Here is a 25,816-nt window from a genome sequence, read left to right on the forward strand (position 1 = left end):
TTGGTTATTACTTTTCATTAGAGAATTAAAGTTATCCTATTTCAGTTTCAAGAGGAGCATCACTGGACACATAGTTGCTCATCATTTCCATTTCACTCTTGAAAGCAAGCTATCATTTTGTAATCTTTCGATTGCTGTTAAGGAATTTAGAAGCATTTTGAAGTGTATGTGGGTTTTTTTCACCCTTGGACTCTTATGAAGCCTGTGTTCTTCACATTAAAGCAACTCCCCACTTCAGAAGAAAAATACATAATTTAATCAAGCCCTCAAAAAAATACCCATTATGAAGGTCTTTCCAGTATCACAGTCATAAAAAGTATTCTTGTATGACAATTCTGATAATGGCATGCTCTCTAGTAGAGTGGTAGCTTTATATTGCTTCAACACCAGACGTTTCTGTGAATCAGATGACAATTGGTTATTTTAATAATAACTAAAGGTCTTCCTACCCTGCACTATGTATGGAGCATCCTTTGTTTACCTAGTATGTGTTGCCTGTGCTATCTGAAGGCTTGCCACAATATAGCTGAACTGCCATTTCATTTTATAAATAGAGGTTAAACTAACAAAAAAAAAAAAGGTTAATTACCTCATGCCTTCAGCACTAGAAGCTAAACTTGACAGAACACATATTTGAGAAGGGTACACTCGAAGCATGTCATGCCTCTTCTTCCCATCGGTGTTTCATGGGTCTGTTATGCAGCACAATATTGCAGTTTTATAAGATGGAAGTTATTTTTATTTCTATTCCACAAAATGAGGCATAATGAGAAGCACTTCTTCAATGCTAAGCAAGCATCTTTCTACTTCATTTTCCAGCACAACATGAAGCTACATATGGAATCAAAGGAGCAAAGGAGTATGTTAAAAAAGCCCAATTAAAATGGACTTCTTGCAACAGTAACAAAGACTGCACATGACTCTCAGTGACGCTCATTTTTCTTGTGCACCACTACCTGCTTTACCAGGGGCACATACCCCAGAGAAGTCTGAAACAAATACCTTGGCATCCAGTTGTCTAAATTGATGCACCATCCTGAAAACAGAAATAGGACAGAGAGAAGGCTAAGCCTGGGTATTAGAGAAGCCTTGGCTAACCCCCTCCCCTCCTGACAAATCTGTGTAGAACTGCTTTGCAGAAGTCTGGAGCTAAGAGATCTAGTCCTTATCTTTTGCCAAAAAGAGGAGTTAAGGCAACTGCAGAGGCTGATGTTGTCAGAAAACTGCCCTCTTTGCATGTAGCCAGAGGTCAGTTACCAAACAGATCATCTGCAGACACCCCTGCTTGGGAACACCAGTTTTTCATCCTTCCAAGAAGGCAGGGCTGCAGGTGGTTTGGCATTGGTTTTATTACAAGTATATTAACTAACGTATGAATTACCATTAGCGCTGCACTATTCCATTTTCCTTGTCAAGACTCTTCTGCTTCCAGTATAAAAGTTATTTCTTTTTATTTGTTTGGCTTCTTAATACAATGCTGAGCACCTCTGGGTAGTCTTAACCTAAACACTTGCTTGTGGACAGCAATGGAAGAGTCTGGATTTTCCTATCTGTTCTTACCAGCTCTTTCCTTCATTTGATTTATGGAAATATTCAAGCTGCTGGAAGCTAGCTACAAAATTATGCCATCAGACACAGCAGGTTACTGTTGCTGTTTTCTAGTTTTCTTTATATTTCTCTTTTCCGATATACTATCACTCTGAAAACATTGAGACGGATCCCAAAGATAAAGTGTCAGGATCTGGCAGTCAAAGAAGAGTAGTCCAAGTCACCAAGCATCAAATACCATCATTCCAAATAGCATCTTCCCCTCTCCAGAGGTCTTTCCTACTCATGTCTAGATTGGTGCCATGGGAATGCTTGATATTCCAGGTCGAACACTAAATATACAGCACTGCTTTCCACAATGAGACCTCAGAACATTAAAGGAAGACAACATTCTCTCCTCTGGTGGTATAATAGAAAGATTAAAGTACAGAAAGGTTAAATAATTTGAGAAATACTGTGACAGATATTTGGAACAAGTGTGTTTAATACATCTGTCCAGCTACCACAAGCATAATACGTCATTATAACCCTCACAATATTGCCATTAGCATTTTACCAGCCCAATCAACTACTTCTGAAGACAGTCTGCAGCAGCTGACAAAAATGCCATCATTTTACTTAAAAAATAAAAAGAAAAGGCATATTTATGCTGAGTTTATTTATCTACTCCTTAGTTTGTAAACATTTAGAGCTGCTGAAAACTTGACTTTACTAAAAATATTCCACAGAAGGTTAAGAGAGCGAAGACAAAGAAGGGCAGACCTATTCTTCTGATGAATCATTTGCTTCGGTATTGATTTTGAAAAGGTAGTTTTCCTTTATGATAGTTTCCCAATCCAGAATTTTATTGTCCTGTTTTTTTTGAGCCTGGGATATGTATGTGAGGAAAAAAACAAACAAGACTAAGATGCAAAAAGGTTGGGTTAATGCTTGCATTCAGAGCCTAACAATTCCCTTCTCTGCCTCCAGAGCATTTGCAGCCCCACTTCCCACCGGTGACACAGCTCTAATAACCATGATATTAATGCATCTTACTGTATGCTCCCAGCAATCAGAGTTGGTTAAGAAAAAAAGGAAATATAAACCAAAAAAAACGAAAAGTCTTTCTGGAATCTTTTGAGACTAGATTAACACGAGTGCTTTGTGAAATTCAACCCCTCTTCAACAGGCATAGGACATTCCAGGAACTTCCTACATGGTTTAAGCTTTCCATTTGTTTCTACATTATCCCGTATAGGATCATACAGAATAAGACGTGTTAAGAACTATATTATATAACTTATCATTGAACTAAAATATTTCAGAATGATCATAGAATCATAGAATCTTAAAGTTGGAAAAGACCTCCAAGATCATAGAGTCCAAACGTCAACGCAACACCACCTTGCCCACTAAACCAAGTCCTGCAGTGCCACATCTACACATTCTTTGAATACGTCCAAGGGATGGTGAATCCACCACTGCCCTGGGCAGCCTGTTCCAGTGCCTGATCACTCTTTTGGTAAAAAAAGTGTTTCCTAATATCCAACCTAAACGTCTCCTGCCACAACTTGAGGCCATCTCCTTTTGTCCCATCACAAGTTATCTGGGAAAAGAGACCAACGCCTGCCTCCCTACACCTCGTATTGATGCTGTAAGTTAGAGTGTGCCCTGGCTTTGGCAGGGATGGAGTTAACTTTTCCTCGCAGTAGCTGGTATGTATTGGATTTCGTGTGTGAAGAATGTTGATAAACACCCAGATGATACCAGTTGTTGTGAATGAGACCAAGGACTCGGCTCAGTCGCCGAGGCAACAGCTTCGGAGTCGGTACGATTCGCAGCAGCACGACACAGCGCAGCGCAGCGCAGCCAGGGCATTCCCGAGGCAGGGAAGCTCAGGAGGGGCGCGGAGCGGGGCGCCAGGAGCCCGCAGCTCGCGCGAGAGCGGCTGACGAGCCGTGGGCGGAGCCAGGGGGCACCGGCGATCCGGCCCCTCTCCCCACATAAAGCAGAACCTAGGGAGCGCCAGCGAGCCGGAGCGCGGCGAACGGATGGGTGTGGCACGGCACGGCACGGCACGGCACGGCACGGCACGGCACGGCAGTTCGCGCAGGAAGGGCGCGTCAGCGAGGGCGCTGCCCCGGGGCACTGGGTGATTCACGCCTCTCAGGGCGACATGGCCAACACCCGCCTGAGAGCAAAGGCTGCAGCTCCGGCCGGGAGGCCTGCACCGGCTCCCCCTGCGGCGGTCGGTGCCTCCGTGCAGACGGAGCAGCGAGGGGGGAGGCTGCGGTGCAGACCTCGGGCTGCAGGCACTGCCCGGACCCCGCTCCCGGGGCAGGGGCAGGCGGCAGCCCTGGCTGCAGAAGGTGTGCCCAGGTGGAGGAGCTCCTGGGGCAGGTGGCTGAGCTGCAGGAGGCGGTCAGGAGGCTGCGGGACATCAGGGAGGCGGAGAGGGAGCTGGATACTTGGTTCCAGGCACAGTCTGCACCGGAACCGCAGCACCCAGTGAACCAATCAACCCCCCCCGCAGTGACACAGAACGTAAGCAAGCAGGCAGAAGATGCCACTGAATGGAAAGCTGCAAGGGCAAGGCGCAGGAGGAAGAAGAAGCAGCTTCCCCAGAACCCCGAGGTGCCCCTGCAGAACCGCTTTGCCGCTCTGCAGGCTGAAGAAGTAAGACCCAGCACCTCGGGGGAGGCACGGGAGCCGTGCGAGGTAGCGCGCCTGGCTCGTGTAATAACTAGCGCTACCAAGAAAAAGAGACGAGTGGTAGTAGTGGGTGACTCCCTCCTGACAGGTACGGAGGCACCCATCTGCCGCCCCAATGCGGTCTCTCGGGAGGTATGCTGTCTCCTGGGGGCTTGTATCAGGGACATCACTGAGAGAATACCTAGCCTCATACAGCCCACAGACTATTATCCACTGCTGGTGTTTCATGTGGGGGCCAGCAACACAGCCGGCAGCAGCCTGAGAAACATCAAAAGGGATTTCAGGGCTCTGGGTTCAACAGTCAAAGGCTCTGGGGCGCAGGTGGTATTCTCATCAATCCTCCCAGTCGAAGGGCAGGGAGCTGAAAGGGCCAGACGTATCTGGCAGGTCAACTCGTGGCTCAGGGAGTGGTGCTACAGCCAGGGCTTTGGGTATCTAGATCACGGGGCATGCTTTGAGAAGCCCGGGCTGCGAGGGGCGGATGGCGTGCACCTAACCGAGAGGGGGAAGAGAGTGCTTGGACAAAGACTTGCCAGGCTCATCCGGAGGGCTTTAAATTAGTGTTGCTGGGGGAGGGGGAGTACAGTTCAGCCCACTGCTGTCAGCATGGTGCCAGTGCCAGCACCGAGGGTCCAGAAGCTGAGGAAGGATCACAGATAAGTGCAAACAAACCTAAACTGCGGTCCAATAGCACCCCTGTCGCTCCAGCCAGCAAGTCGGCTTTGTCAGGGGCCCAGCTGAAGTGTCTCTATACCAATGCACGCAGCATGGGGAATAAACAGGAAGAGCTGGAGATGCTTGCACACGAGCAGGGCTACGACCTCATTGGCATCACGGAGACGTGGTGGGATGACACATACAACTGGAGCATCAACATGGAAGGGTATAGGCTTTTTAGAAAAGACAGGAAGGGGAGACAAGGAGGGGGTGTCACTCCACACACTCCAGCAACCTGCTGGAGTGTGTGGAGCTCCGCCTGGGGATGGAGGAGGAGCTGACAGAGAGCTTATGGGTCAAGATTAGAGGATGGGGATGGACAGGGGATGTTACGGTGGGGGTCTGTTACAGGCCGCCTGGCCAGGAGGACAGAGCAGATGAAGTGCTCTATAGGCAGATAGGAGCAGCCTCACGGTTACAGGCCCTGATCCTCATGGGGGACTTCAACCACCCTGATATCTGTTGGAGAGGCAACAAGGCAGGGCACAGGCAGTCCAGGAGGTTCCTGGAATGTGTGGACGACAACTTCCTCCTGCAGGCGATAGAGGAGCATGCTTGACCTTGTGCTCACCAACAGGGAGGGGCTGGTGGGGGATGTGAAACTAAAGGACAGCCTTGGCTGCAGCGACCACGACATGGTGGAGTTCAAGATCCACGGGGCAGCAAGGAAACTACATGGCAAGCTCTCTGCCCTACACTTCAGGAAGGCGGACTTTGGCCTCTTCAGGGACCTGATGGGCCAAGTGCCATGGGAGGCGGCCCTGGAGGGAAGAGGGGCCCAGGAAAGTTGGTCTATATTCAAGGAGCACCTCCTCCAAGCTCAGCAGAGGTGCATCCCGATGAAAAACAAGTCGGGCAAAAAGGCCAGGAGGCCGGCATGGATGAGCAAGGAGCTCCTGGACCAACTGAAAGTGAAAAAGGAAGCCTATAGAGGGTGGAAGTGGGGACAGGTAGCTTGGGAGGACTACAAAGAGGCTGCGCGAGCGGCCAGGGATAAGGTAAGGAAGGCCAAAGCCCTGGCAGAACTGAATCTGGCCAGGGATATAAAATGCAACAAGAAGAGCTTTTATAGGTACGTAGGGGAGAAAAGAAAGTCCAGGGAAAATGTAGGCCCCCTCCGAAAGGGAACTGGTGTCCTGGTTAACCAGGACATGGAGAAGGCTGAGGTACTCAATGACTTTTTTGCCTCAGTCTTCACTGACAAGAGTTCCTGTCCCACCACCCAAGCTGTAGAAGGTGCAAGCAGGGACTGCGAGAATGAAGAACTGCCCATTGTACTTGAAGAGCAGGTTCGGGATTATCTGAGGAATTTAAAGGTGCACAAGTCCATGGGACCTGATGAGATCCATCCGCGGGTCCTGAGGGAACTGGCGGATGAAGTTGCCAAGCCACTGGCTATCGTATTTGAGAAGTCGTGGTGAGGTCCCCGATGACTGGAAGAGAGGGAACATAACCCAAATTTTTAAAAAGGGGAATAAGGAGGACCAGGGGAACTACAGGCCGGTCAGCCTCACCTTTGTGCCTGGCAGGGTCATGGAGCAGATTCTCCTGGAAACCATGCTAAGGCACATGGAGAGCAAGGAGGTGGTTGGTGACAGCCAACATGGCTTCACCAAGGGCAGATCGTGCCTGACCAATTTGGTGGCCTTCTATGACGGGGTGACGGCATCGGTGGACAAGGGACGAGCAACTGACATCATCTACCTGGACTTGTGCAAAGCTTTTGACACTGTCCCGCACGACATCCTTCTCTCTAAACTAGAGAGACATGGGTTTGATGGACGGACCACTCGGTGGATAAGGAGTTGGCTGGATGGCTGCACTCAGAGAGTGGTGGTCAACAGCTCAATGTCCATGTGGAGACCGGTCATGAGTGGCATCCCTCAGGGGTCCGTGCTGGGCCCGGCCCTGTTCAACATCTTTGTTGGCGACATGGACAGTGGGATAGAGCACACCCTCAGCAAGTTCGCCGACGACACCAAGCTGTGTGGTGCCGTTGACACGCTGGAAGGGAGGGATGCCATCCAGAGGGACCTTGACAGGCTGGAGAGGTGGGCCCGTGCCAACCTCATCAAGTTCAGCCAGGCCAAGTGAAGGTCCTGCACCTGGGTCATGGCAATCCCAGGCACAAATACAGGCTGGGCGGGGAATGGATTGAGAGCAGCCCTGAGGAGAAGGACTTGGGTGTGCTGGTGGATGAGAAGCTCAACATGAGCAGGCAATGCACCCTTGCGGCCCAGAAGGCCAACTGCATCCTGGGCTGCATCAAGAGGAGCATCGCCAGCAGGTCGAGGGAGGTGATTCTCCCCTTCTACTCTGCCCTGGTGAGACCCCCCCTGGAGTACTGTGTCCAGTTCTGGAGCCCCCAGCACGAGAAGGACATGGACCAGTTGGAGAAGGTCCAGAGGAGGGCCACAAAGATGATAAAAGGGCTGGAGCACCTCTCTTATGAGGACAGGCTGAGAGAGTTGGGGCTGTTCAGCCTGGAGAAGAGGAGGCTCTGGGGAGACCTGATAGCAGTCTTCCAGTACCTCAAGGGGGCCTACAAGAAAGGTGGGGAAGGGCTGCTTAGTAGGGCCTGTTGCAATAAGACGAGAGGTAATGGTTTTAAAATAGTGGGGGGTAGATTTAGATTAGAAATTAGGAAAAAATTTTTTACGATGCGAGTTATAGAATACTGGAACAAGTTGCCCAGAAAGGTGGTGGAGGCCCCATGCCTGGAAACGTTTGAGGCCAGGCTGGATAAGGCTCTGAGCAACCTGATCTAGTTGGGGATGTCCCTGCTCCTTGCAGGGGGGTTGGACTAGATGACCTTTGAAGGTCCCTTCCAACCCTAACCATTCTATGATTCTATGACACCATCCTGCTTTCCAAGTCTCGCTAATTTGCAGATGCAGGAAGCTGGGAGAAAGACAGACAGAATAATTGACCCAAACTGGCCAAAGAGAGTATTCCATGCCATAAACGTCAGGCTCATGGGGGCAGGTGAGGGTGGGTATCTGCCTTCCTGGCATCCACCTTTCCTGCTCGTTTTGCTGGCATCCCTCTACCTTGCCGGCTCCCTTTTGCTCCTTTGCTTGCTGCTTGGTTTTGTTTCCATGATCGCTGCTCGGGACGGGCTGTATCGGTCATTGGGACATCGGGTGGTGAGAAAACACATATTGTTCACTTTGTATATTGTTTAATATCCTTATATTCTGTTATTATTGTAGTTTTCCCTTTTTATTTTAGTAAATTATCTTTATCTCAACCCACAAGTTCTCCTTCCTTCCCAATTCTCTCCCCCATCCCCCTGGGGAGGGGGAGGGTGAGCGAGAAACTGTGTGGTGATTCGGGCTAAACCATCACAGTCTTTTTGGCGCCCAACGTGGGGCTCGAAGGGTTGAGGTAAGGAGAGATCTGACTAGTGTGTGTTAAAGTTGTTACAAGTGCTCATTATTTTATTTGAATCCCTGGTCACAATGTTGTACTACGTGTTCACATGGTTGTGTTATGTCTTTCCTAAGTTGCATCACATATTTCCTTTGATGCTGTTTATCATTTGTCAGAAATGGATGAGAATTCTCATTTTGATTTACTGGGCACTACTGGCTTATGATATGGTAACATCACTGGTCATGAAATTAGTCTGGTCCTTGTTTTCGGCATTGCCCGCAACTCCGTACTTTGGATGCCATTTGGTAAGAATTATTAATAATCGCACATTTTTCTTTTTCTCCCTGGAGAACCAATCTATGGGGAAGTCAGAGGAGGGTACCTTCCCCTACTCCTTTACCTTCCCTTTTTCTTTTGAGCTAGTTACATCAGCTCTCGATAATTTTGTATATCCTTGGGATGTGCAAGCCAGCATACTCCTATTGTTCTGTCTCCTGAATGGGTTTCAGATGTTGTTTAGGATTAAACAACTATTTAAAAAATTCACCCAGAGATCTGCCTTGAGGTTGGAGGGGCAGGGGTGGCATGGTATGTGGGAGAAGATGGGCAGGTACCTAGAGAACTTCTCACCTCCAATGGTCTGGAACTTCACTCCCGAACAACTACAGAATCCTGATGAAGTGATCGAATATTTGAAAGAAAAATGCCATGGCTATTCTAAAGAGGCAAAGCTTATCGCTTTGTGTTGGGCACTGGCTAGTATCTACCAAAAACTGCTTAATGTGCAGCACCTCCAGGAAGGAGGGAGAAAAAATCAACCGACCGATACCGCAGCTACTCCAGCCCCGGCTACCGGCCCTGCGGCTACTCCAGCCCCAGCTACCGGCCCTGCGGCTACTCCAGCCCCAACAACAGGCACTGCGGCTACTCCAACTGTAGCTACTGGCACTGCAGCCAGAGCAGAGAGCCAACCTGTGTCAGTATCAGTCACCCCTGTACAGAAGAAGAAATCTTGGAAGCGAAAGTCAGCTCGTTTAGTAAGGGATGAGGGAAAACCAGGACCATCACGAACAGAGGAGGAAGAAGAGGAACTCATGAGAGAGGAACTCATAAGAGAGGAACTCATAAAGGAGACTGAAACCACCCGATCCCTATCCCTGAATGAGTTGCGAGACATACGAAAAGACTTTGGCCGCCGTCCAGGCGAGCACTTTCTCACCTGGCTGCTTCGATGCTGGGATAATGGGGCCAATAGCCTGGAATTAGAAGGTAAGGAAGCTAAACAGCTGGGATCCCTTTCTAGGGAAGCAGGCATTGACAAAGTGATTGGAAGAGATGCACAAGCTCTCAGCGTCTGGAGGCGACTCCTGTCAGGTATGAAGGAAAGATATCCCTTCAAGGAAGATATTACTTATCATCCAGGCAAGTGGACCACCATAGAGAGAGGTATCCAGTACCTAAGGGAATTAGCTGTGCTGGAAGCCATATATAGTGACCTAGACAGTGAGGAGTCACCCCAAGATCCAGATGAAGTCCGGTGCACACGGTTTATGTGGCAGAAGTTTCTACGGAATGTACCATCATCATATGCCAATTCATAGGCAATTATGCTCTGGAAAGAGGGAGAGGGACCAACAATAGATGAATTGGCTACTCAGCTCTGGCAATATGAAGACACTTTCTCTTCTTCCCTTGTCTCAGCTGTGGAGAAACTATCTCGGGAGGTCCAGCAGTTAAAAGAAGATAGGTCCTACTCCCCGCCCATACAGAGCAGTATTTCAGCTATTAGGAGTAAACGTTTCCCTGCTCAAGAGAGACAGTACACACGGCGAGGTATCCTGTGGTTTACCTTGCGTGACCAAGGAGAGGTTATGAGAAAGTGGGATGGGAAACCTACCTCAGCCCTAGAGGCACAGGTACGTGAGCTGCAGGGAAAAACATTTGCAAATAGAGGTTCTCCCCAGAAAACTGCTGCTCCGGTCTCCAGTGGACAGTTCCCCAGATGGAATAGAAGGGCTGATCTTACCTATGATCCTATGGAAGGGAATTCTAATTCATATTCACAGGAAGTGAGCGACGAATATTATGAACAGGATTAGAGGGGCCCTGCCTCCAGCCAGGCGGAGGAGAGGGACAACAGGGTTTATTGGACTGTATGGATTAAATGGCCTGGCACATCAGACCCACGAGAGTATAAGGCTCTAGTAGACACTGGTCCACAGTGTATCCTAATGCCATCAAGCTATAAAGGGGCAGAACCCATTTGTATTTCTGGAGTGACAGGAGGATCCCAAGAGCTGACTGTATTGGAGGCTGAAGTAAGTTTGACTGGAAATGAGTGGCAAAAGCACCCCATAGTGACTGGCCCAGATGCTCCCTGCATTCTTGGTATAGATTACCTCAGGGGTGAGTATTTCAAAGACCCAAGAGGGTATCGGTGGGCTTTTGGTATAGCCACTGTGGAGACAGAGGAGAATAAACAGCTGGCCACCTTGCCCAAGCTCTCAAAGGACCCTTCTGTTGTGGGATTACTGAAGGTTGAGGAACACAGGTACCAATTGCTATCACCGCAGTGCACCGGCGGCAATACCGCACCAACTGAGACTCCATAATACCCATCCTCAAGCTGATTTGTCGACTGGAGAGCCAGGGAGTGATCAGCAAGTCCCACTCACCATTTAACAGTCCCATATGGCCAGTGAGAAAATCTAATGGAGAGTGGAAGTTAACAGTGGACTATCGTGGCCTAAATGAAGTTACGCCACCAATGAGTGCTGCCGTGCCAGATATGCTAGAGCTTCAGTATGAACTGGAGTCAAAAGCAGCCAAGTGGTATGCCACCATCGATATTGCCAATGCGTTCTTCTCCATCCCTTTGGCACCAGAATGCAGGCCACAGTTTGCTTTCACTTGGAGGGGTGTCCAGTACACCTGGAATCGACTGCCCCAGGGGTGGAAACACAGCCCCACCATTTGCCATGGACTGATCCAGACTGTACTAGAAAAGGGTGGAGCTTCAGAGCACCTGCAATACATTGATGACATCATCATATGGGGCAACACAGCAGAAGAAGTTTTTGAAAAAGGGGAGAAAATAATCCAAATCCTTCTGAAAGCCGGTTTTGCAATAAAACAAAGCAAAGTCAAAGGGCCTGCATAAGAGATCCAGTTTTTAGGAGTAAAATGGCAAGATGGACGTTGTCACATTCCAATGGATGTGGTCAATAAAATAACAGCTATGGCTCCACCGACTAACAAAAAGGAAACACAGGCTTTCTTGGGCGTTGTGGGTTTCTGGAGAATGCATATTCCAAATTACAGTATGATTGTAAGCCCTCTCTATGAAGTGACTTGAAAGAGGAACGATTTTAAATGGGGCCCTGAACAATGACAAGCCTTTGAACAAATTAAACAGGAGATTGTTCATGCAGTAGCTGGGCTAGCTGGCCAGCTGTTCACTGGCCCTTCGGCCAGTCTGGACAGGACAAGATGTGAAAAACATCCTCTACACCGCAGCTGGGGAAAATGGTCCTACCTGGAGTCTTTGGCAAAGAACACCAGGGGAGACTCGAGGTCGACCCCTAGGCTTTTGGAGCCGGGGATATAGAGGTTCTGAGGCCTGCTATACTCCAACTGAAAAAGAGATACTGGCAGCATACGAAGGAGTTCGAGCTGCTTCAGAAGTGATTGGTACTGAAGCACAGCTCCTCCTGGCACCCCGACTGCCAGTGCTGGGCTGGATGTTCAAAGGGAAGGTCCCCTCTACACATCATGCAACTGATGCCACGTGGAGTAAATGGGTCACACTGATCACACAGCGAGCCCAAATAGGAAACCCCAATCACCCAGGAATCTTAGAAGTAATCACAGATTGGCCAGAAGGCAAAGATTTTGGAATGCCACCAGAGGAAGAGGTGACACGTGCTGAAGAAGCCCCACCATATAATAATTTACCAGAAGATGAGAAGAGATATGCCCTGTTCACTGATGGGTCCTGTCGTATTGTAGGAAAACATCGGAAGTGGAAAGCTGCTGTGTGGAGTCCTACACGACGAGTTGCAGAAGCTACTGACGGCCAAGGTGAATCGAGTCAGTTTGCAGAAGTGAAGGCCATCCAGTTGGCTTTGGACATCGCTGAACGGGAAAAATGGCCAAAACTCTATCTCTACACTGACTCATGGATGGTGGCAAATGCCCTGTGGGGGTGGTTAAAGCAATGGAAACAGAGCAACTGGCAGCGTAGAGGCAAGCCCATCTGGGCTGCCACATTGTGGCAAGATATTGCTGCTCGGCTAGAGAATCTGGTTGTAAAAGTACGTCCCGTAGATGCCCACGTACCCAAGAGTCAAGCCACAGATGAACACCAAAATAACCAAAGGGTGGATCAGGCTGCTTAAGATTAAAGTTTCCCAAGTGGACCTAGACTGGCAACACAGAAGTGAACTATTTTTAGCTTGGTGGGCTCATGACACCTCGGGCCATCAAGGAAGAGACGCAACATACAAATGGGCTCGTGATCAAGGGGTGGACTTGACCATGGATACTATTGCACAGGTTATCCATGAATGTGAAACATGCGCTGCTATTAAGCAGGCCAAGCGGTTAAAGCCTCTTTGGTATGGAGGACGATGGCTGAAGTATAAGTATGGAGAGGCCTGGCAAATTGATTACATCACACTCCCACAAACCCATCAAGGTAAGCGCCACGTGCTTACAATGGTGGAAGCCACCACTGGGTGGCTAGAGACTTATTCTGTACCCCATGCCACTGCCCAAAAAACCATCTTGGGCCTTGAGAAGCAAGTTCTCTGGCGACATGGTACTCCAGAAAGAATTGAGTCAGACAACAGGACTCATTTCTGAAACAATCTCATAGACACCTGGGCCAAAGAGCACGGCATCGGGTGGGTATACCACATCCCCTATCACGCACCAGCCTCTGGAAAGATTGAACGGTACAATGGACTGCTGAAAACTACACTGAAAGCAATGGGTGGTGGGACCTTCAAAAATTGGGATAAACATTTAGCAAAAGCTACCTGGTTAGTTAACACTCGGGGATCCACCAATTGAGCTGGCCCTGCCCAGCCAGAACTGTTACATATTGCAGAGGGTGATAAAGTCCCTGTGGTGCATCTAAGGAGTATGTTAGGAAAGACGGTCTGGGTTATTCCTCCCCTGGGCAAAGGCAAACCCACCCGTGGGATTGCTTTTGCTCAAGGACCTGGATGTATTTGGTGGGTGATGCGGGAGGATGGGGAAGTTCGATGTGTACCTCAAGGAGATCTGATTTTAGGTGAGAACAGCCAATAATTTGAACTGTATATAATCATCTCTGTAGTTCTTATATGTCATATCAAAGTATTGCAGCAAGGAACACCTGATCAGTGAAGAATGAGCTTCAATAAAACCAAGAGAGATGCAACAATGATGGAACAGGAACTGGCGCACAACAATTTCCTCAAGATCAACATCTTCAACTCGCAGACCATGGACATGATACACCAGCCACGCCAGATGCACCAACTGCGAGTTCCAGATGCAGCATGCAACAGCCCCACACTACATACCATCTCTCTTGTCCTGAAAGACTGTGTGACATATGGAACCCAAAGTCATGGACTAAATGAACTCAACAGGCTTTGGAGGGATAGCCCATAGATTGAAGGAATTACATCTGTGTGTGTGTATATATATGTATATGTATACGCATGATGTAGATGGTATGGAATAAGGGGTGAATACTGTCCTGGTTTTGGCAGGGGTGGAGTTAACTTTTCCTCTCAGTAGCTGGTATGTTTTGGATTTCATGTGTGAAGAATGTTGATAAACACCATGTTGATGATACCAGTTGTTGTGAATGAGACCAAGGACACTGTCCTGCTTTCCAAGTCTCGCTAATTTGCAGATGCAGGAAGCTGGGAGAAAGACAGACAGAATAATTGACCCAAACTGGCCAAAGAGAGTATTCCATGCCATAAACGTCATGCTCATGGGGGCAGGTGAGGGTGGGTATCTGCCTTCCTGGCATCCATCTTTCCTGCTCATTTTGCTGGCATCATTCCCTCTACCTTGCTGGCTCCCTTTTGCTCCTTTGCTTGCTGCTTGGTTTTGTTTCCGTGATCGCTGCTCGGGATGGGCTGTATCGGTCATTGGGACATCAGGTGGTGAGAAAACACATATTGTTCACTTTGTATATTTTTAAATATCCTTATATTCTGTTATTATTGTAGTTTTCCCTTTTTATTTTAGTAAATTATCTTTATCTCAACCCACGAGTTCTCCTTCCTTCCCAATTCTCTCCCCCATCCCCCTGGGGAGGGGGAGGGTGAGCGAGAAACTGTGTGGTGATTCGGGCTAAACCATCACAGTCTTTTTGACACAGAACAAACTACTTCGAGGCAAAGTTCTCCAGGATAACACTTCTGCATTGTATCCTGTTCCAACAGGACATCACAAACCACATGGGTTTTAATAAAAGAAAAGTTAGCTGAGACAAAAGAAGCCCACAGCTGGCAAATGACTGAAGTCCCATTTCCTCCACCGAGTGCTCCTCTGACCTCACACAGCCTCAGTTGTTCTCCCAGATACCAACAGGCATTTAAACACCTTATCCAAACCATTTCCATAAGAGTTAAGAGGGGAAGCTAGGATTTCACAATAGTCAATACATTGGTGTGCTTTCTCCATGCAGTTCTCAGTTCCTGTCATCAGCTCAACCGCAATGATATTCTGGCTCCAGTTCTTCCATTTGCTTTTGGAACTGCAACATCAACTGTACATCACTCAGGCAGAATTATCTGCCATGAAACAATGCCCTCAGCAAGGAAGCCAAACAGTGATTTGGACAGTCAAAATTATTTAGTCACCGCTAAGGAATTTCATACTCCAAAGTGGGCATCTTTCTCCTAAACTAATAACAAATCCAGCCTGTGCTGCAGGGCAACAGTCAGCTTGCTGATGGATGGGAATAAGTCTGTCAATTAACTCAACTTACCCTCTCATCTGGTTCTGAATAGCACTTTTAAAAAAAAAAACAAAACATTCCATTTGTTAGGGGGAAAAAAGCTTATTAAAGCAATTTGTATCTGCATCCTGTGACAGAGTAAATAAGGGGGAAATAGCTAGAGGACTGCCTCAGCTGCTGCTGCATTTTTGAGGTGGTTTGCCCATTTGGTCATGCCCAGAGGGCTAGGAGACGCTCTGCATTCTCTTTCAGTCACTCAGCAGCAGGCAGAAGAGCCTCTGAAGAATATCTGGCTCTACCAGTCTACCCTAGCAGCTACCAGCTGTATTAGCTGGGAGATTGGAATGAAAGGACAAAAAGAAATGCAATTCCAGAAGGTAGAGTGGCAAGCAGAGACTAAGACCACCTCTTGTACAATTTACCTAAACATTCAAAGCCTGCAAAATCAGGGATCTCTGCCACTTGGGAGCAGTGCAGGAGGGATACACCACCAGCTGCTAATAACAAATGGGATGGTTTATGTTTTTCATGTAGACTATAAAGATGACTTTCAGCTGCTGCAGGCTCTGGATGAATTTATTCAGTGCTCTAATAAAAAATAATAATAATAATAAAAACAAACAAACAAAAAAACCCAAACAGCAAACAACAAACAACAAACACCCACCTTTCAAAGCTAGGAAGCAGCACAGGCAGCCCTAAACTGACAGGATTAATTTGAAGACTTAATTGATTTACACACTTGGGGTAACTGCCTTAAAATGACTTGGACAAGAAAACAGCAGATAACTGCACAGCACTCAAGCAGAGTGGGTCTCATGGTACACAAAAGCTCTTTAACCAAACCAAAATCTAAGCTTAACTGGAGTTTTCTCATAAGGGGTTAACAGTATAATTCTCCATATCCCAGAGAGAGCATGCCTTGAATACTGAAGGAAGTTTATAGCTGAGAAACAGCCAGGAGCTTTGATTTGAATCTTACTGAAGATATTTCCAGCAACACAGTGGTTTCACATTTGATGGCGAACATGAATGAGCTGCCCCTCATTTCCGGTACAAACAGTTCCTCCAAGGTCTACGTCACCCATGAAAATTTCCCAAAACACTAGCTGCCTGGTTTAAGCATACCATGCCATGAAGGGTTGCAATGCTCCTGTCACAAAGCTGACTTCTAGGCAGTAAGGGATAAGCCTACTCACAACAAATAGATGGCTCTTTACTTTCTTACAGCAGCATCTGAAACATTTCCTCATCACCATGAATATGTAGGCAAAGATGATGACCAGGGAGGGGATAGTCAAGCGATTGCAGTATTCTTGGACCAAGAAGTAACACTGGAACTTCCACATCTGGTTGTTGTTCTCTTGCACTGATACAACGGTATAACTAACAGGTGAAAAAAAGGGAAAATACATACAGTGTTAGTTATTCAAAGACCTCCATCAGAACCAAGGAATACAGCATTTCTCTTTATCATATCAAGGCACATTTTCATAAAGTCATACTGAAGCTGGTAATTTTTACTGATTGGGAGGTTATAGAGTTTGTTTTCCTTTTTCAAAAGAAATTTGAAAATTGGAAGAACTAAGATAGGAGGAAAAAAACCTCGAAGTTACAAATAAACTGGAAAAAGTAGGAACAGGGAGAAAATACTCCACATACTTTCACTGCCTTAGCTCTAGGCAATTTTCTTCTAGCCTAGACACATGAGAACAGGATGCTTCCTTGCAAGATACTGTCTCATTAATTCATCAGCTAACTTCCTTCTAAGCAAAAAAAAATGCCACCTAAAAATAGAACAATTGCAAAAAAAATGAAAAGCTCCCGAGATTTTTAGCAGAGGCATTAAGAACGCTCCACACATGGGTCAAACCTACCATGCTAAGCACTGTACGAACCCAGGAAAGCAACAACCACAAGAGCGAGCACCTCACAAACTGCCTGACCTTTCATTGCTCACATTAAACAGCAGATGGACACTTCCAAAATGTCTGTGTTGAGATCCTAATGGACCCTTACAGGAGAGAGGCTAAAACCCTTCACCTGGTGGAAATTATCTATTGTTTTAGAAGATAAATACAATCTTGAATTTCAGAAGTATCTAAAATGTAATATTCATCCTTTTCAGCTAATGCATACTGGGTGCAAAGTAAAAGTTGGATTATCTGTTGTTAAAATTAATGTATAATCGTAATTACAACATATAGCAACATTGATTGGACTGTTATCTAATAGCCATCAGCTTTATTAAAAATTGACAAATACTATGTACACACTGGTCTTAGGAGGAGCCATCACAGATTCACACATTTCTAATTGCCTCAAGAAAAAAAACAACCATCTGGGATTACTGTTTGCCCACCGGGCCTCCTGAGTTCAGCACCATCCAGCGCTCCTGCTTAAGTCGTTCAGTCTATTGTTAAAATGAACTGGGCAAAGCTCTGAGCGTGCCATTAGGGAATTCATGCTGGGCCCTTCCACAAAATAAGCTGATCTGGCAAAACCTAGGTTTTTGTTGGCATAAACCAGAACTTTTACCATTAGAAGCTGTTAAAATAAGTGTTTTAACAAATATCAAAGGCTCTAGGATAGATCTGGCTTATTGCTATACTTTCCTTTACTAATACGAATTGCTTTCACCCTTTCTAGGGAGTATAAGCATTGTCTTCTCTCCCCAGGTCTTGTGCAGGTTAGGAAAACAGATGTACAATAAATAAATACCCTGCATCAGTCCTAGCTGCCTTGCCAAAAATCAGATTTCTGACTGTCTTTGGAGTCCAGGTCAGCATGGGAAGAAAGGTTTAGAGCAGAGCTGAAGCATTCTCAGCTCATCACAGTAATACATCTCACATCAGGCCAGGAAAAATTGACACTGTCCTGAGGAAGGGAGATCTTCTTGAGGCAAACCAAGAGTTCCTGTAAATACTCCTGTTGCCAAAGTAAATTCCTGCCAAGTCCATCACTACCAAGGTACCATCAAAACACACAAAAAATAAATATAGTGGACCTTGAGAATAATGGCCAGGGGTTGTAAGTATTTTTGTTATGCTGCAAGGGAGTGTAAAGCAAAAAAAAGAAGCAGGGCTGGGAAGAACAGAGCCACAGCACCCATCCAACTGTATTCACAAGTCAGAAGTGAGACAGGAGAGCCACACACTCCCAAAGTCCAATATGAAGGACTTCCCATTATTAACTCAACTGTGTACCAGAGCTCACAGTGTAAACAACAAAGATTTCTGGAAGAAGCTGAGGAAACTTCTCCCTGCTCTTGCTGGTCCCAGTGCAGTCAATATATATTTGATAACATGCAAAACAGCCACCATTTTTATTTGGCACTTTAGTGTTGGCCATGTGATAAGGTCAGCGGTTACCAGCACCACATTTCAGGTGTCTGATCCATCTGCATGGTGTAACACTTCACAAGATGCCAGAACAGGCCTCCTGACTGGTAGACCCACAGATAAATTACCATATAAAACCAGAGGTGATGGCATTTTTCAAGACAAAGTCCTTTTGTACGTCCCAAGGAGATGTGGCCCGTTGCCTGTGGTTTAAGTCAGAACAATAAATAGGTTCCCCAGAGTAACAACACACTCATCATCACCACACAGCAGTTCTGGTTAATAAAACCATCAAGTCAAACAGGTTGTGATAACAACTCATTTATACAGTCTAGCAAGGTCAGTTGTGCAGCAACTCATACCTGGTAAAACACTGACCAGGCTATCACCCTCCCTGGTGTGAACCACTGGGGTTTGTAAGAAATCCACTGTGCAAAGGATGCTTAGAAAAGTAGTAAAAGGACAGTCAGCAATCCATCCCCAGGACATTGTACCAGTTTTGATCAAACTGCTCTAAGAAATACTGAATAACCTTGCCTTTGTTCACCTTCCCACACTACCTTTCACTTGATAGGTCTCTTTCAAGTCAGAAACCCTGTCCAGACTATTCCCAGTAATTCCTCTGCAAAAGATACAGGCAGAATCCAAGGTCTAGCTTCCTGCTGTTTTCCAAGACTTCACTCCCTTTCTCAGAGGGATATCAACACAGAGATCACAAGCAAGCGATCACTCCCTTGTTACGTACCCGAACATGGCCACAAGCAGGTTCATGAGGAGGATGTTAGTTGACAGCATGTAAATGCAGACAAGGGGAATGGTAATACACTCCGGGAAGCAAGGTTGGTTGTTGGCATCCAGCTCCACACACAAAGTCTTGGACTCTTTCCCAGAAGAGGTGCAGCAGTCAAAATTGTAGGTGGTACCTCAAGAGGGCAAGAGAAGAGATTAAGCAGTGAGTCCTCTCCCCCTCTTTCTGTTGGGTCAGGTCCTGCCTCTAACCACAATACATTCGGCCTCCTCCTTCCTCACCTCCCCATCAGACATCAAACCTTACCTTGTTGCTGCTTGGAGCAAAGGGTTCAACACAGGGACTGGACAATCACCAAAAGACAGAGCATTCCATCCACCTGCCCAGATGTTCCCACAGAAGATAGCTACCGTCAACATCATCAGGGTATTGACCAAACATAGCCAGGTACGGCTCGTAGATGACAGACTGAAATATCCACTCCCAGCGGTGCTCGTTCTTCCTCAGGATGCCTCGCCTGGCCACACCAAAGGTCATCATCCACACAGCAAAGAGGAAGACGACATCTATCATTTCAAAAAAGACAACCAGCAAATGCATCAGTGTGCCACTCCATGCCTGTTGGAAGTCACACATGGCCTTTTTTCCCCTCTGATTTGATATTACAGTGGACAACGAATAGGAACACCTGCACAAGTTAGCATCATTTTAATGCAGATCACCACTTCTAAAATTTATAGTCACCAACACACACAAGTAATTGAGCATTCCCACTCAAGGATCTTCAAAAATGTTTATGCAACCAGAAAGCCAAGGCACCTTTCAGAACACAGCCCCAAGCGTCTTTGTTATTAAGACCTACTCAAAAACTTGTCCCTTTGGAAAAAGGCTGAACAAGAGAAAGACGTACAGGAAAAAAAAATCCTGTGTTGTTGCTTCGATATCATAAGGCACTCTAGGGCCAGGTAATCTGACAGAATATACCACTGAAACACTTGAGACATGTAAGACAAAAGCTACCAGAAAACAAATTTCCTCTTCTGTTCTTCAGTCTGATCTTTATTCTCTCCTTGTGGAGAGAAAAAGGCCCTGCTCTTAATTAGGTCCTATTTAAATCTTAATTAATCCTGTTTAGCAGATTTAAGGAGAAGGATAGAACTTGCTGCCATCATCAAAAGGGTGGTGATTTTCACTCTTGAGGAAAAACAAGGTGCCACATCATTTATTTAGACACTCTTGGATAGTTGCCAGAATCTTACCATCCTCTGCAGCATAATAATTTTGGGTCCTAAATTCCTGCTAACTGTGAAAATATAGATCAGCCTCAGAGTGAAAACTGTGTAGTCCAAACAGAAGATGGCTTTCCCAGAATACCAAGAGCTTTCATCAGATGAGAGAAGCCTGATGGAGACAGTAAAAGATAATGAAGAGAAATGTTGGGTAAAGCATATAGAAATCAGCTAAAAATACACTGAAACAGGGAGTGGAAAATGAGTAACTGGAAAACAGAGCACAGCTAGGCAGGGCCCCATGCCTCTCCCACCCACTCCCATCCAATGACAGGTAGTAAAACTGGTTAATGCATGCCTTGTTTACACACTTCCTACCTCAGCCACATAATCATTATGCCTCCTCTTCCCCCCTACAACTACTACTCGCAAAAAAAATCTTGTACCTATAAGTACTCCCACAGCCCTCCAAAAACAGCACAGTGCAATGACCACTCTGCTGCACTGAGGCAACAAGAACAAAGTTATAGTGGACTGAACAATTACACTGTAAAATGTGTTTCCACACATTTCTTTGTCATGCTTGTTAACCTGCACATTGACATAAAACAGCTTACATGAGCTAATGACATTGTTAAATTACTGTAGGCAGAAGTAGTGCCCTTAAATAAAAAACTAAAGCTCAAAGGCTCCAGATTATCATAGTACATAGTCAATAACAGTAGTCAGAAAATCCCAAAGAATTTCTGACACTCTGAGATATTAGTCGTCTTATTCTGTGACTTTGATATGCTCTATATAGTCAGTCTTGAAGGCACTGTCATGAAACCTAAATCCATTTCAATCATCAGAGGGAGGTAGATTCAGATTAGATATTAGGAATAAAATTTTTCACCATGAGGGTGGTAGGACACTGGCCCAGAGAGGTGGTGGATGCCCCATCCCTGGAAACGTTCAAGGCCAGGTTGGATGGAGCTGTGAGCAACCTGATCTAGTCAAAGATGTCCCTGCTTCTTGCAGGGGGGTTGGACTAGATGAGATTGCCATGACCCAGCTGCAGGACCTTGCACTATCTTCAACGGTCTTCCACACAAATGTGGGTGGTGCATCATTATAGGAGTTCTTTGCGATCTGCAGGGTCTTGAACACCAGGCTGCTGAAGTTGTTGGTGTACAGCTCTCTAAGGACCTCTGTGGTATGGAACTTCCTCAGATTCAAGCCATTTTCCAGGAAGACACGGAAAAATTTGAGCCTGTCTTTCACCAGGGCTGTGAACATGACATCCTGCAGGTCAGCAGACTACAAAGAAATAGAAAAGCAAATATTAGGGGGCAAGTGAGACACATAAATCTTACCTAAGCATATGTGGCCAACTGACATATTTTCATCAGAATCATTTTCTGCATGCAATTGCCTTTGTTGGATGGCCCAGAGTACTTCTGGCACACGTAGATAACCTTTGCAATCAGTGATGTCAGTGCAAGGAAGAATAGACACTCTGGCTTATCATCACAGAGGTTGGGGTGCTGAGATAGTGGCTGCTGTCAGAAAGTCTCTCATCCCACTGCTCCCCTGTCCCATGTCACTGGACTCAGACAAAAGCAGTCGGTACCTCCCAGTTTTGGTCATTGGTGAAGATCTCATCAGTGGCCAGGTGTCGTAGTTCAGCCCCAATCGGGACCAGACTACGCAGTCTCTCTCTCACTCCCCCCACCCTCCAAGAGAATAGGGAGAGATAATATAAGAAAAATGGCTCAAGGTTTGAGATAAGGACAGGGAGAGATCCTTAAAGTTACCGTCACGGGCAAAACAGACTCGACTTGGGGAAAACTATTCATTTGTTACTAAAAACAGCAGGATAATGAGACAGAGAATGAGATAACTTCCCCCCACCCCTCCCTCTTCCCGAGTTTAACATTATCTCTACCACCTTCCCCCAAGGTGGCACGGGGGGAAGAGGGAATGGGGGTTGTGGTCAGTTCATAATGCGTTCTTTTACGCCGCTGCTTCATAGTCAGGGGAAGAACTCCTCACATTCCTCCCCTTCTCCAGCGTGGGGTCCCACCCATGCGCCACAGTCCTTCCTGAAACTGCTTCGGGGTGGGTCATCTCTTCCACGGGGTGCAGTCTCTCCAGAACAGCTGTCCCAGCGGGGCCCCCACGGGCCACAGCCTCCTTCAGGCATCCACCTCCCCCTCCTCCATCTCTCCCAGAGATTTTCCAAGCAGTTCATGCAAACACTTCAATACTAGTTTACTGTTGATTTTGCCAAATCTATTAACAGCTTTTCCTTTTTTTAATGCAAATTCAGTTTCACCTGACATTTTGCATAGCTGGCTTCAGACACTCTTCTCCAACAGATGCTTTTTTCTCCTAACAATGATAATTCTTACTAGCTCCAGAAATCTCCAAAACATGTGATTTTACTGTATTTACCAACTGCTTTGATAATTTTGAGTACAGGTGTAAGGTTCTTATCGTAAGTTGAAGATTCAGAACCTCTGACTTCACGTTTTCAGTCATGAAGGAAAACTAAGAATCCTGTAACTCTAGGAGCTAGTGTTTGAGAGACATACAGTGTTTCATAAGGATTCTAGGTACTTCATCATGACTAACAGCAAGTACGCTTCAGCTGAGGTTACAGAGGTAAAAAAAAAAAAAAAATCCAAACAAACTCTATAACTAAGAATTTCCTCTCAAGGCTTTTGATTTTTTTTTTCCATTTTGATGAAGAGGCTGAAAAAGAAATTATTTAGGAGCAGGCTGCAGATAGATCAATCACCCTCACAAATGAATATTTTGGGACAAGTCCAGTTTCAGCTCCTGTGTAGTTGTGCTTCAGCTACCTGGAATTCAGTGTCAGATGGGAAAAAAGTAGAATGGTTCAACTTCCAACAGCGCAGCAGGAAGAAAGGGAAGGGCTGTAGAGCTGAAATGGATCCTTTGCTGTGTCCCATGAAGGACTACTGTCAAATACAGAAAGGAAGATGAGGGGAGGGATATTGCTCTGAAGAAGCCTGGTTGTTCCTGAAAGTGCTCAAGATGCAACACAGTTAACATATCCCTTCCAGCTCAGCATCCAAGGGAGGCTACCTGGAGGAGAACTACTCTTGTTCCCAGAAAATCAGCCACAAAGCAATGCAAGGATTAAGGAGAAGCAGGTCTGTGACCTGACACCCACACCTACCTGGAATAACCCACTCCAAAATATACTCTTCTAACTGAGTTCATACTTTTGCCTCTGTTGTCAGGTGTCTGTGGGTGCCGTTATCAACCAGTAAGAGGTGTGATTATTATCAAGGCAATACACGGGGGGTCTCTCGAGATCTTCCGTTATGTAGTGGGCCAAGTGGTACCCCTAGAAACACAAGCACAATGTTTAACAGAGATCCAAGGTCAGAGCAACACATATTTCCTTCAGCTACCAGAAACATTAAATCTGGGGCAAACTTACTTTCAACACCTCACAGAATCATGGAATTTTTGAAGTTGGAAGTTGTTGACGCGGAAGTAACGGACACTGCTGACGACCAATATGATCAAGCAAATGCCAATTTATTGTTGATACATCCCGGTTAATATAGCCCTTCTAATTCCGTATCATGCGCAAGCTCTCTACTAATTGGTTAACTATATCATGCACGCGCTCCTAGCTAAAATATGATTCGTTAAGTCTCTATGTTCACGCGCACGGCTCTCTCCACCTGCACCCTGCTTCACGTTCAGCCCCCAGTCACGTATGCCAGCTGTTTTCCTTCTTCTCAAGGTTGCTTCGTTTACTTTCTCACAGGAAGCTTCATTACTTTCTCACAGGCGGCCTCATTATTTTCTCACAGGTGGCTTCAGTACTTTCTTACAGGCAGCTTCAGTACTTTCTCACAAGCGGCTTCAGTGATGTCCTTGAGGCCTGCTGCTCACAAACATAACAATTCCATTCGGTCTGCATTGTTCACTAAGTGCCCCTGGTACTCCAGGTATCCAACAGAACCGCTCCCCAGAAAATCACCCACGGGTTTAAAACGCAAGGGGAGTCGCGGTGAGTCAGCTTTGCAGTCCCTTCCAGCTGGGCCAGCTGTTGCACTTCTCATCATAAGCCTTCACCGCATTTTATAGACAGAGCAAGCACAAATAATCTCACCCCTCATTGACAGGCTGAGCCAGAACATGCAAAAGGCCACGTGCAAGATGAGGAGGGCAACAGCAGCAGCCGCGAGGCAGGCAGCCTCTGTCCCCTCCACGTTTAACCCACAGCCTGGATGCAGTCACAAGGGCATCCCATGGGAAGAAAGGAAGAAGTTTTGGCAGTTTGTCTTTTGGGGAGCAAAGCTTGCTCCCTGTCCAGCTCTGCGGGGGAAGAAGGGGCTCCAGCTCCCAGGCCCTGACACGGAAAGCGCTGCCGCCCCCAGGTGCCTCTCAGGCAGCAGCAGAGCCCCCACTCTGCTCCACAGGCCACCTCACCCCTCAAATCCTCCCCCAGAAAAGCAGCTTGGTCGCAGGGGAAGGGATCCCACAGGAGGGGAGCACAACCTGCTCCCAGGAGAGCTTTGTCAGGCCCGAGGTGGCCCTGGCCCAGGCGCAGCCCTGCCTCTCTCCCCCCTCTCACACAAGGGGTGCCCCCACACCGCTGCGTGGGACAGGGGGTGTCAGCCCTCCGCGAGCTCCCCCACAGCCCTGGGTCTCTGCCCAGCCGCGCTCCCCAGCCCCTCCTCCCGACCCTCAGCAGCCTGGGCTCAGCGGCACCGACGGCTGCCCTCCCTCTTTCAGAGGGGACAAGACGCAGCCACGTCAGCACGGGGGTGCTCACCAGCATCCCTCACCTTTCCCACGCCGCGGGGACACCGAGGCACACTCACCCGCTTGATCCCAGCTCTCAGCCGGACTGTTGCCCTCGTTCCCGTAGAAACAAGGGCATCCCAACACCGCCATGGCGACAGCAGGGACAGAGAGGGGAGGAGGTGGGTTTGGAACACCATGGCGGACACGGAGGCAGAGGGGACGGGGACGCTCAGCGCCCACCCACTCCCGCAGGAGCAGCGCACGCCATCAGCAGGGATCTCTGACCCGCTCCTTGCTGCCCCAGCGCCACAGAAACCAGCCGCACTTCCCTCCTTTGCTGGGGCAGGCACACCAGGGCGCCTGGCTAGCAGGGCCTCATCTCACAGCAGCAACAGCAGCTCAGGGAAAGCACACAATGGCCACT

The 25,816-nt window shown here is 47.2% G+C and overlaps 1 protein-coding gene across 1 annotated transcript in view; it reads right to left on the reverse strand.

The window, feature by feature from the left end:
- Window positions 1-25,542, reverse strand: part of LOC147600333 (transient receptor potential cation channel subfamily M member 8-like) — a 33,146-nt gene extending 7,604 nt beyond the window's left edge. Inside the window, exons 1-8 of the mRNA XM_086751222.1 lie at window positions 25,470-25,542; window positions 23,925-23,974; window positions 21,680-21,915; window positions 20,647-20,788; window positions 19,798-20,005; window positions 19,385-19,562; window positions 16,519-16,684; window positions 14,166-14,228 (exon numbers count right to left, since the gene is read on the reverse strand). Of these exons, the coding sequence (XP_086607348.1) occupies window positions 14,166-14,228; window positions 16,519-16,684; window positions 19,385-19,562; window positions 19,798-20,005; window positions 20,647-20,788; window positions 21,680-21,915; window positions 23,925-23,974; window positions 25,470-25,542 (1,116 nt within the window). The remainder of the gene's footprint in view (window positions 1-14,165; window positions 14,229-16,518; window positions 16,685-19,384; window positions 19,563-19,797; window positions 20,006-20,646; window positions 20,789-21,679; window positions 21,916-23,924; window positions 23,975-25,469) is intronic.
- Window positions 25,543-25,816: the final 274 nt, after the last annotated feature.

The sequence above is a fragment of the Chlamydotis macqueenii genome, chromosome 6, assembly GCF_036417535.1.
Source record: "Chlamydotis macqueenii isolate bChlMac1 chromosome 6, bChlMac1.mat, whole genome shotgun sequence".
In the NCBI taxonomy this organism is placed as follows: Eukaryota; Metazoa; Chordata; class Aves; order Otidiformes; family Otididae; genus Chlamydotis; species Chlamydotis macqueenii.